This window comes from Pholis gunnellus (assembly GCF_910591455.1).
Source record: "Pholis gunnellus genome assembly, chromosome: 6".
NCBI lineage: Eukaryota > Metazoa > Chordata > Actinopteri > Perciformes > Pholidae > Pholis > Pholis gunnellus.
In genome coordinates, this window is record NC_136532.1 from 12,231,655 (window position 1) to 12,244,299 (window position 12,645).

The following is a 12,645-nucleotide window of genomic DNA, read 5'->3' on the forward strand; positions in this document are numbered from 1 at the left end:
TCAGAACCTTTAACCCAGCGTGCCTCCTAAAGGTTTAGTGTAGGATTTAGGGGGATTTATTGGCAGAAATTGAATATAATATTCATAACTTTGTTTTCATTAGGGCATAATCACCTGAAGAGTTGTTTTCCTTCATATCTACATTGGGGGGCAGGTCATCCTCGCGGCATCCGACCTGTTGCACCGCCATGTTTCTACAGTAGCCCAGAACGGACAAACCAAACACTGGCTCTAGAGAGGGCCTTTTGCTTTTTGAAGCTGCCTGAAGGCAACCGTAGTTAGTCTTAATCTGCTGACTCACTGACTCACTGACCCACTTGCTGAAAGTGCTGAGCCGAGACTTTGTTTTCATGCTATTCGTATAGATAACAATAAGACATAAATGGATAATCATATATTAAATTGGAGGATTTGGTACAGGAATTCAAATTTCTTGTCAAGCTTTGCCTTAAAATAGCTGTGCCTTGTGAAGAGGGTGGGAGTGTTTACTTCTGATAGCTGGTAACCATCAACCAACAGCCCTCCAGGTAACACAGGTGTCCATTTTCTCTGCTCTGGTGACCTAAATGTGAGAAGAGATCAGGCTTCACTCAATGTATGGATTAATTAATGCTTGGAAAGCTTTCAGTCAATTGTCTATGATGGGTGACCAGTTGAGTGTTCATCAACACTTTTGAATTATTCACTCTTCACTCCAGAAAAGTTGTCAAGGTTACCTCTGCCATCGCCCCACCTCTCCCCCTGGACCAGCGGCCCAGCAATGCTTGTCCAATCTTAACAAGCTTTGTGCTACCCACTGGGCTCTGATTCAGCACGAGACCCGGCAAATCCAATTACACAGGAGTCAGAGAGGTTGATTTTCCCATTATAGATTCCATGCTGAGAATGAGAGCTGATGATAACACTCACATCAAACCACTACTGCCCCCTCTCTCTCTCTCTCTTCTCTCCTTCTCATTTTGTCTCCATTTCACTGTTTCCCTCCCTTTATTTCTCCCTCTCTTCCTATCTAATTCCTCTTTTTCCAAAGACCTTCTTTCTTCCCCTGTCCCTTTCTTTGGATCTATCCTTCTTTCATAGTCCATTATTCAAATTTGTCAGAGCACCGTAACGAAGCCCGGGCCCCGTCATCATGTCAGACCCAAAATGTGGGTGTCAGTGAGGTTACTTCATACCCAAAATTGGACATTTCTTTTTACTTATATATTATATATGTCTTGTTTAATAGACGAGAAGGATATGCAACATCATTATGCCATTGTAAGTTCTTATGCGCCAGGAATCAAATATTTGTCAGCTCAGATAACCCCTGAAAGGTCATTGCAGAAACTAAATACACAGTAATTCAGACAACTTGACTTAGGGGTGTCTGAGTGCCATCCTTAGGGGACACCATGTGCCTGCTGTGACACATAAAAAAGTTACTAAGAGCTCTTTTGGAAATGAGGCTCTTTTAAACTCAATCGGGTGTGGAAAAAGAAGAGGACTTTTGCTCCATCTTTACCCTTTAGGGCACTTAAAAGGACTGACCTCGCCTCAGACCAGAGGCTTTGGTGTTGACACAGGTCACTCAAAGGTCAACACCATTGACCTCTCTAAACCTTCAAGATATGTTCTTCTGTGATCCTGCAGGACAATAGGGAGTGTGAAGTCCAGCAGTCTGTCCGGAGAGGTCACCTGCCGTGTAGGAGAGAGAATGGTGTGATGGGACCTGGAGGGGCGTTTAAGCTTGACAAATATTGGCCAATACTCTGAAAACTCATGGTTTTGAAGTCTGGCAGTGGATAAAGAAATATTTATAATAATACAATGTGAAAATACTTGCATAGTTAAGTATCAAAAGTAAAACTATTCATAATGTAGAGAAATGCCCCCTTTATTATACATTATATGCATTTTTATACATATTTTAACTATTTAATATATTATTGGACAGAATAATCTATAACAACAGACTGAACTGGAAGACCAACATCAACGCTGTGTACAAGAAGGGGATGAGTCGACTCTTTTTCTTGAGGAAACTTCGATCCTTCGACGTGTGCAGCAAGATGTTGGAGATGTTTCTGTTGTGGTCAGTGCACTTTACTTCTCCGTAGTCTGCTTGGGGAGCAGCATTGGAGCCGGAGACACCAACAGACTTAACAGACTAGTTAAGAAAGCCGGCTCCATCATTGGTTGTAAACAAGACTATCCGGAACAGGTGGTGCGAGGAGGACACTGAAGAAACTATTATCCATATTGGATAACCCGGATCACCCTCTCCACCACCTACTGCAGGGACAGCGGAGCACTTTCTCCAACAGACTGATCCAGCTCCGCTGTCACAGTTACAGGAGAACATTCCTGCCCTCTGCAATAAGACAACAAATCACATCTGGCCAGATCATCCTTCAACTGACTACAACACTGCTACACTGTTGTTGTTTGCTGTTGGTGATCCTTGGACTACTGTTTTTTACCTAGTTAGTTAATTTAATTTAATACCATTCTATTTTATTGCATATACTGTGCATTTTTTATTTTTCTTTAAATGTATTATATTCTGCTCTGTTATCTTATTGTATTGTATATATTGAGCGTCTTTCATCTTTCATCTTTCATCTTTACTCTGTAACTTTGTTTGCTGCTGCTACCAACAAATGTCCCCCTGGGGATGAATAAAGTATACATCTATCTATCTATCTGTCTAACAATGTATCATATCGTATAAACTCTTAACATCTTAATCTGTAAAAGTAAGATTTCCCTTTGAGTTGCTACTATAAAGAACTATAAAGTAGAATGAAATGGAAATACTCACAACATTCCACTTGTTTGAGTAGCAATCCAATAACGAGCATTAATTAGTAAACTGCATCAAATTAATGCATTAAGTGGATATCTAAAAATGTCACCAAATAAAATAAAAACTGTCTACATGGCTTTACATTGCAAGGGATTATATGTTGCTTCTTGTTTTGGTTTGTGATTTGGGTGAACTGAGCCTTTAATACAAGTTTATTATATCATAACTATAACAGTGTTGAGCTGCACTTAAAGGAACTGTTCCATTTCAACTTCTGCTAGCACGCTATCATAATACTGTATAGAAAAAAATCCAATCCCTTGTTGACTATAGAGTTGAAAGATGATATAAAAACTTTGTTGTAGTGACATTTGATCATTGTTTTGTCATGTCTTCCCTCTGTGAAGGTGTAAATACACCGAAACCTGATGTAAGTCGTCTCAGACTCACTGACCTTTGACAGGACAACCGGAGGCCTGACAGTCTGCTCCGGCCTCATCGGAGCCTTTGGCAGGACACTGATGCTGCACCTTGGCTAAGCACGGCTGACAGCAGTTTCCACTGTGTGGCCAGAGGGTCACTCTGGGTGACACCTTGTTCTGGGGGACACTGTGTCTCTGCCTGCAGAGGAGATTAGAGGGAGCAAGCTGACCTCGTTCTCAGGGGGGCTGATGTGTTTTTAGTAAACACTTGGTGCAAGACAAAAACACAGGCCAACCCCTCAGGCGGTGAGCCCATTGTTTCCACATTACTCCTGAACAGGCTTGAGTGAGGAGGGCCTTCACTGTGTGTTCCTGAGCTGCAGTGAGTCCTCGTGCTCGTTCCTGACTGCATCCCACAAGCTCTCGGAGTCATTGCCATTGACTTAATCGTCCTAAAACAAATACCCAAATAAATAGATAAATAAATAGCACCTTAGTTTGTAATATCACCACTATGCTAATATTGACTAAAGGCCTGCATAGGTGCACAGGGAAAGAATAATCAAAACACCTGACAATAAAAGATATACAGTAGTTTTCAGAAGCTCATAATGTGGCTTTTCCATTGCATAACAAATGATGGAAATCAGTAAGAGGGAAACACAAGAAACCTTCAAAAATCTTCATCAATATTTCCTGTTAGACCTTTAGCTGTCAGGGAGTGACAGTGAAAGGTCTCACGGTATGTCCAGAGCTTTGTAAAGTGGTGTGGAGTGAAGACTGATCTAATCTAATAAACTGTGTTTACAGAGGTGAAGACTAGTAACGATACAATAGACAAACACCGGACAGTGAGATATGCAACATGATATTTGGTTAACACTACAAACTAAATGTATTGATCAATCCACTAAGTCTACTCTAGTTTTACCGAAAACAGATTTTCAAACTTGCTTTTGATTAGTGCTGTTATATTGTATTTCCAAGAGGGCTGCATTGATCCATTTTCCACTAATTTTCTCCATTAATCAATTGATCCATGATTGTCTATAAAATAGTTTTTTTTAAAGCGTTTTCTTTTTTTTATCATAATTTCCTGAATTTCCTTTCATCATGTTGCTTGTTTTTTTCAGACCAACACTCCTAAACCCAGACAATCAGTTCACATAAGACAAAGCACATCCTCACAAATGAGACTAAAGTGAATGTTTTGCATTGTTGTTTAAAATAATACTGAAAATATAAATCAGAATAGTTGACGATTATTTTATTGTCACACGACTAATTATGTCTGCCAGTTGGATGTTTTTTTGTGTCCAACCCCTGCAGCTGGCACTTACTCAGACTAATATATGAATGAACTGTTTAAGAAACATCTGGCTGAAGTGAACCTGTGGCGTTTTTAGGCTGTGCAATGTTCATCCTGCTACTGCAATTATACCATCATCATCCTACTGTTGACCTACTGTTGCCTTCCACACACAGTATGAGCACACAGATCACAACTCCGCGGGCTTTAGGACCTTCAGGATCTGCTCTCTGAGGATGGTCCTGTTTTTGTCCGTTATGTTCATGCATGTAATCATTGATTGTGCCTATTGTGGCAGGCCGATTTACCATCTGTAGGGTCCCATGGGGCTGATACTGCTGCTGTCACTGCAGTCTCCCTACAGACTTCAAGGAATTCCCCTTTAATTTCCGGCTGCAAATTTAAATCTGCAACAGGTTTTCACAAGTCTGCTATATAAAAAAAAAGACCTTCTTGTTACATCTCATTCAGAACTTCAGACGTTTTCACTTGTCGACTCCAGAAAGATTTATGTCATTCCTGATGTCCTATCGAATCATAAGAGAGATTAAAGTGAAATATTTAAATTGGAAGACAACCCATTAAATGTTTCGTTAATCAAACAATCTAAAACTGTAACTTGTCCTTTGTGGGGAGTGGACCCCTGGAGTTCTCATGAGGACCCCTGGGGTCCATGAATGCCTGCGATCAGATTGGTCTACTAATGTATTTCTCTCAGAAATCGTGGAATAGGTAATTAAACAAACAAATACCAACGCAGAGAGCTGCTTTTCAACACTAATCGTCTAATTGCATACAAAGATGAATTCTCCACCTATACGGACATGGGGGGGGGGGGGGGGGGGGGGCGGGGGGGGGGGGTCAATTATTCTCCTTAAATTGTCACCTATATACCAGAGATGCTTTGTGTAAAACAAGCTATTTTCCCTTGTGCATACAACTCAGTGAAATGTTTTTCTTACACTTCATCTTCAGTGAGGAGGTGGAGGAAGAGTAATTTCGTATTTTCTGGATTGGTCTACTTGTACTGAAACGCGACAAAACACACACACACACACACACACCCACACACACACACACACACACACACACACGAGTGTTGTGCCTTTGCCGCCTCCCGCTGCAGCCCACCCGGCCCCTGCCCTCCCTATACGCGCCTCCCGGGCTCTTTTTCCCACTGCCGAGAGGAGCAGGACGCGGCCACAGCGGCGGGAAGCAAATTATCTACAAGCACTTCCCTTAAAAAAAAGTTCACACTCACATACACAGATGCCACCACAAGTAGCGACTCACATCGTTTTAGACCTGATCGAGGGAGCTTACTGGGAATAACCTGACAGGAGGATATAGTGGAGCAAAATGGATACTTAGTTGATTCTTACTTTTTTGGTTTAACACGGGTGCTTTTCTGTTGCTTTTATTGCGCTTAATCTGGTTCAACTTTTTTTTAAATACTTTTTTATTTTGTCTTGTATTAAATTGTCTGCGTGCCACTGGAGATACCGGTGTAAAACAGACAGGGAGCCTCCTCTTATAATCTCATCTCTTTAATCATTTTATAATAAAAGGACTACAAAGTCTGGATGGAGTACGACCTGACTTTGAATGCAGCAGCACACTTGTTGGAGGAGCGCACCACGATCGCACCTTGACACAAAGTCACCCCAGAACTGAGAGAAAAATAAAATCTCTACTTCTCTACTTCTGCACTTGCTGTGGGAGGTGTGGCTGTTGTCGCTACTGTTGACAGGCTATGCATTAACTGCAGCTGTCAAACTCATGGGATCCTCCTGTCCCCCGAGCGACTGGGAGCACTGTTGAAGTCTCCACTGCGCATGTCTGAGCGCTGGACAGCTCCAGAGAGGGAAATTTAAAAACGGTTTTTGGAGAATCAAGTGCAACACAGTGAAATACAGTACGGGGGCTCGCGACCGGTTCAAACATTCTTCAATATCATCCAAAACAGGTGATTCTTTATTATTATTTCTGTCTTTCCGCATCATAGTCTTTGTAGGATTGTTGTTTATGAAAATATTGGCATTTTAAGGATTAAGGATTTTTACTTACAAAATAATTTATCTGTAGGCAGACTAAATGATTTAAACCTAAGCTAATGCGACCAAACGGTTATGTAAACATTTAGAATAAATGCTTCTTGACTACAAGCTATGTTATTCTATGTATTTTTATGAAATTCAATTAGGGGATCAAAAGACATTCAAACTGTAAAATGGGCTTCAGCTACAACAAAGGCACACTGATTGTTTTTGAATATGTCTATTCTTATGTTTAATGTTCATTGAGACTTACATTTGAGTTTAAAATGTTTGCTTTTTGTGTACTATTTTTTATATTTTCCAAAATAAACATGCTGTTTCATCATGTTTATCAACAATTTCAATAATAATATTAGTATTGTGATCATTTCTTCCACATAGCTTGTTTATCTCAGTTTGAAGACTCACTGGGGAGATGACCTAAAGTGTGTTCATTTCATTTATTTTATTGCAGTGGTACCACATAGCCCAGGAAATGATAGAAGGTGGAATTACATCCAGGATGTCAGGAATAATTGAGAATGCTGGGCATCATCCGTCTCCACAGGACTACAGGTAAGACTTGTGATTTAAAATATGTTCAGTTATATTAGGGCTTCTAGCGCTAAACAACTAATTATGTTAGTTCCATATTGTCAAAAACACTCAGGATCAAATATGTGATGCCTCAATAGATAAAAAGCATATTTTTTTATGAAACGAAATCCTCTAAGGTGTTTCCCAAATGGTCATGGTACAAGCTGTCTAACCCCACTATGTTTAAAAAAGGTAGATGGACAGCTCTTTTTGTGCATGGGGGGTTTCATGAAAAAGGACAGAGAGAGAGAAAATCCTGAAGAATAAATGATTTTCAGTCTGAATGGATCTGTCAGAAACCATCAGCTCTGTTTACACTCCCGCTGTCGGCACACGGAGAGCCTGAGCCTCTTGGCCTGCCGGCTTGGGGGGAGACGGGCGCTCTGGGTCACCAGTATGCACAAGTGGCTCCCAATTAGAAAAGGAGGGAGGCAGGAAGGGAGGGAGGGAAGAGGAGGAGGTGCAATATTTAGTGCTGTTAAACCTCTGGGAAGGCTCGGAGGATACACGGAGACACCAGCTCAACATGTTTTGCATCAGTGAGCAATTTCTATGCTGCTGGTATAAGGAGGGGAGGTGGGAATACCCCCCATGTAACATCTATTTGTTTCTATTGTATTGGGAATTTGTATGGTCAATTGCAACCTTTAGTATATTTGTGAAACAAAGAGTGAAAGAACAGCCATATCAAATATTGTAAATGGTTATTGTACTTTGAGTTTTTGTTAAAATACTAAACAGAAGGTTAAAAAAGTCGCTTCAACATTCAATCAGTCAAAGACTCTCCAATTATTATGCTTCAACGTTATTTTCTACAGTTTGTCAGAAGTGAAAGAAAACTCCCAGCAGCAAGGCGGAGAAAAAGAAAAAGAATGAGAGTCAGTCTCACAAAAGGTACACTAAACTTCACAGCTCCAGCTGAGATATTGCCACACTAACATGCAGGGTGTTAAACGTCACAATGCAACCTGCTGCAGAAAGGATGATCACTCTAAATCATTTACTGGCGCATGCAAGGTGTTCCAGGACGTGTGCTGCTGATTTCTGGCTGAAATGATGTCACATATTCAGACGGCAGACACAGAGCCCTGACCTCAAACTACATTTGCACCCCCTCTCTGGCCCGGGAGGGGGGTGATGGTGGGGGGTTGGGGGTGAGGATAGAGGCTGGAAAGGGACAGGGAAGCAGATGGCATCCTATTTGTCCCTCTTATGTGAGGGCTGTCATTCCAACAGATTAATGCAAGGGCTGTGTAAAGAAAAGAAACGACAGAGACAATCAAGGAAGGGTCTGGGGAAGACAATAGAGCCACGTGCCACTGGGCAGATTTGTCGTTTGGGACACAATAGGTGATCATTTTTCAATAGACAAGGCCAACTGTTGCAGGCCACATGTGCTGCTGTCCCATGTTTCAAACGATCTCATGCGTTGTTTACTTATGATTCAGCCAATGGTGAAAGACGAGACCGTGGTCACCTGACACAGGGTTGATTTTTTATTAGGAGATTTGGTTTGTGTGTGCATGAGGGGGGGGGGGAGCTCCTACACTGTCCACAGACCCTAACTGAATAGCATGTGTTGTCATAGCGACCCCAATTACTAAACCCTCGCAGAGTAAGTGTGTGTGTGCAGAGGAGACTGGAGAGGATTCAAGAGGATTCCTCTCTTTTCTTTTCTTTTCTTTTCTTTCCTTTCTCTTTGAGACTCGCCACATAAAAGATGTAATGACTGAAAGCTGATTGGTACTGGCAGTGCACTGGTTAAACAGAAATTCTACATTTAATCCAATTTATAGCACAAAATTCATAAAATTATGGTTTTTAAAAAATGTTCTTATAGGTGAAAAATAAAATACTACAAAAGATTAAATTGTTATTTTGCATTTATTCTATTTAAAAAAAAAAAGTGTTCATGGTGATCAATAAAGCAGACTAGTATTAACTATGGGTAAAACAAAGTGTCACACCTAGAAGAAAAAAAACAATCTCAACAGACGATTTACTGTGAATGGAAAGCTTGTTTAACTCCCTCATTGTTGATTAAAACTGTCACTGCTAAATAACACTTGTAGTTAATCTACTTATGGTAAATCCTGGATGGCATGGCTAATACGCAGCTTCACTGAGCAGCTTTCATCTCTGTTTGCCCACATTCAGACTCATTACAGTGGGTTTGACTTTGAAGGACAAAATGTTCTATCAAGTGTTTAGATTTAAATTCCACTTGTGGTCTGTGTGTGTCTGAGCTGACAGCCGTGTTAACCCCCCCCCCCCCTCCTCCTCCCCCTCCTCCTCCCCCTCCTCCTCCTCCTCCTCCTCTCTTGAAGGCTTCTGACCACGGACCCCTCCCAGCTGAGGGAGGAGGACCTCCCTGGGGACCTGCAGTCTCTGTCATGGCTCACCTCTGTGGATGTGCCCCGACTACAGCAGATGGCTGATAGCCGAGGCCACAGTAACGGGCCCTCCCAGGGCAGCTTGTTGGAGCAACAGACAGGTGAGAGGACAGGGAGGGGACAGTGCAACATTCAAAAACCGCATCATCTCTCTGATTGGATAAATCAGCACTGCCTGGATTCTTCTGGACTTCTGGCCTCTGCAGATAAAAACGTTTTTATAGCAAAAGATAATGACCAATGACCGATACAATATTGATGTTTTTGCCATTGGGAACTGTTCTTCACTAAAACATAGCACCTCAGAGATTAATCAATTTGGATAGTTTTTGGTGGGGAGATTGAGCTATGAGCTTTTGCTCACCTTAATATTGTGCTCAACAGATTTAAAAAAAAACAGCATACCATAATGAAAGTGTTTCTTACAAGACAATCCAAAGACCCCATACTGAACTTAATTGCGAACCACTTTCAACTCTGTCTCTGTGAAGAAATACATGTTAGAGTCTGTAAATGGTAAGCTTCTTATAGGTGGTCTTTTTTTGGTATTAGGCCCCATTCTACTCTACAGTACAGCCAACATTTTCAAACCCAAGATATCACAGCATAACTCTCTGGATGAATAGAAAGCACTGGGAAAAAAAACAAGAAAAAAGATCTGATGAAGTTTTCAGTGAATCTAACAGTAATCTGGCTGCTCCTCCTCACAGCTCAGCTGAGCAACATGTCTGCGATGACAGCGGGTCAAGGCTCCATGCTCCACCTCCAGAGCAACATGCAGCACAGCCCTCTGGGAATCAGCATCATCAACACCCACAGCGGAAGTGTGAGTTTTAACAGCAATGTGAAGAAAAAAAGTTTCCAATGTTTGTTATGTTTTACAGGGTTGATTGACAAATGTTATCTGCTTCACAGATGTCTCCATTCTCCATGAATGGGATGCCCTCTCCAGGATACCAGTGCCCGACCTCAGTCTACCAGACTACACCCCAGCAGGTGTACTCTCTCACCCAAACTGGACAACAGGTACCAAACGCTCAGCTAGTAAAATACTGTGCTCTTATTTTTTATTGGTAAATTGGTCAAAATGAATAAATGCATATTATTTTCTCTTTGTTTTCTTATAGTGTTCAACTGGTGGGCTGTATAGCAATGTCTCTTTCAACAACCAAAGTCTTTTCACGCAACCTCGTCTGGCTCCACAAGACCAGGAGCTGCAGCCCAAGTCTTTTCCCAAACCAATCTATTCCTACAGGTCAGACCTCACTCATGTAGATAAAATATATTAATACCCACAAAACCTTCTGAATTATCTTTAGTGTGTTTCTCCTTCTCTGCTTTGAATTACTGTCAAATAAAGATTTATTTTGGTGATTTCTTTTCAGCTGTTTGATTGCCATGGCTCTGAAGAACAGCAAAACTGGCAGCCTCCCCGTCAGTGAGATCTATAGCTTTATGAAGGAACACTTCCCTTATTTCAAGGTATGACACTCTATAAACATGACAGAGAAGGACTAAAAGAGAAGGTGTATGTAGATAAAGAGTGTGACTCATTGCACACCACTTCTCTCCTTGCAGACCGCACCTGATGGATGGAAGAACTCAGTCAGACACAACCTGTCCTTAAACAAATGCTTTGAGAAAGTGGAGAACAAGACGAGCAGCTCATCCCGTAAGGGCTGTCTGTGGGCGCTGAACCCTGCCAAAATTGACAAGATGGAGGAAGAGATGCAGAAGTGGAAACGCAAGGACCTCCCAGCCATCCGCCGCAGCATGGCCAACCCTGGTTAGAAATTCATTTTTACTCCTAAAACAAGAGAACAAGTCTTCCAAATCTGACATCACCTTTTAACTTAGTCTGAACATTTTTTTTGTTTTTCCTGCAGATGAGTTGGACAAACTGATCACAGACCGCCCGGAGAACTGCAGACGTAAGGCTTTAGAGCCCGGCATGACCCGTCTGCCCAGCTGTCCCACTGGCCTCACGCTGCCCGTCTCAGCCCAGATGCAGCCTCAGCCGATAGTCACGCTGTCCCTGCCCTGTTTACCCATGCACCACCACCACCACCACCACCACCAGCTTCAGGCCCAGCTCCACGCTCAGGCCCGCCTGTCCCCCATGTCCCCTGCCCCGGCGCAGACACCTCCGCTCCACACGGTTCCTGACCTGTCCCACAGTCCACTCACCCAGCACCCCAACAAGCCGCCGGACGATTTCTACAGTGTGCATGGGGATACACACACAGAGGTGGATGCGCTGGACCCGAGCATCATGGACTTTGCCCTTCAAGGTAAATCTGTTTTGTACGTGTTTTTTGTTTGCCATGTAATCAAAGTGTTGTTCCATCAGTACACTCACCTCTCTATTGATCTGCCCAGGTAATCTGTGGGAAGAAATGAAGGACGACAGCTTTAACCTGGACGCTTTGGGAACCTTCAGTAACTCACCCCTCCGACTATCAGACTGTGACTTGGGAACAGCCAACCTGACTCCTGTCTCCACTGGAGCAAACCTGCAGATGTCAGATGTTCAAGTGACGGGCCTCTACACTTCCTACACCTCCCAGGACCACCTGTCTTCTCAGTACATGGGCGCGCCAGCCAACAGCAAGCCCATCGCCCTGATATAAAGCAGCTGAACTGTCTCCTGCAGATTCAACCTGATTCCTTCAGCTGTCTGTGGATATCTGTGGACGCCAACTAAAGAAAACTGAGGTCAAAGTCTGATTTCTTGGTTTCTTTCGTGCTTCGAAACGTACAAATCACACAGATCTTCTACAGTTCAGCTGGGAACTACTTGGAGAAGGATGTTTGAACATCATTTCACTTGCGGTCCACAAGAAAATTGCCCCTTAAGAACTAAAACTGCTAATGTGTAAAAAGTGTGTCAGACTCATAATATCTAGCTTTGCCGAGCGAAGACTCAAAGCCTGTATGAGTACAAAGACTATATGGAGATGTACGTGTAAGTTAGCATCCGCCAGTTTTTCTACTGTTCACTCTGCGTTTAAAGGCCCTACCATACTGTAGCTCCCTGTCTCTTGTCTGTTGTATTGTGCTAGACATTGTTGCTGTGATGTTTTATTTATATTTATGAAAA

General features: G+C 42.4%; 1 protein-coding gene across 1 annotated transcript; it reads left to right on the forward strand.

Moving 5' to 3' along the window:
* Positions 1-7,051: 7,051 nt before the first annotated feature.
* On the forward strand, positions 7,052-12,175 carry foxn4 (forkhead box N4; the record flags this gene model as incomplete). The annotated part of the gene is made up of 9 exons (XM_079160721.1): positions 7,052-7,131; positions 9,480-9,646; positions 10,256-10,371; positions 10,461-10,571; positions 10,673-10,800; positions 10,931-11,027; positions 11,124-11,331; positions 11,432-11,836; positions 11,925-12,175. 9 exons carry the CDS (start codon positions 7,052-7,054, stop codon positions 12,173-12,175), a joined length of 1,563 nt encoding a protein of 520 aa, XP_079016847.1.
* Between the last annotated feature and the right edge of the window lie 470 nt (positions 12,176-12,645).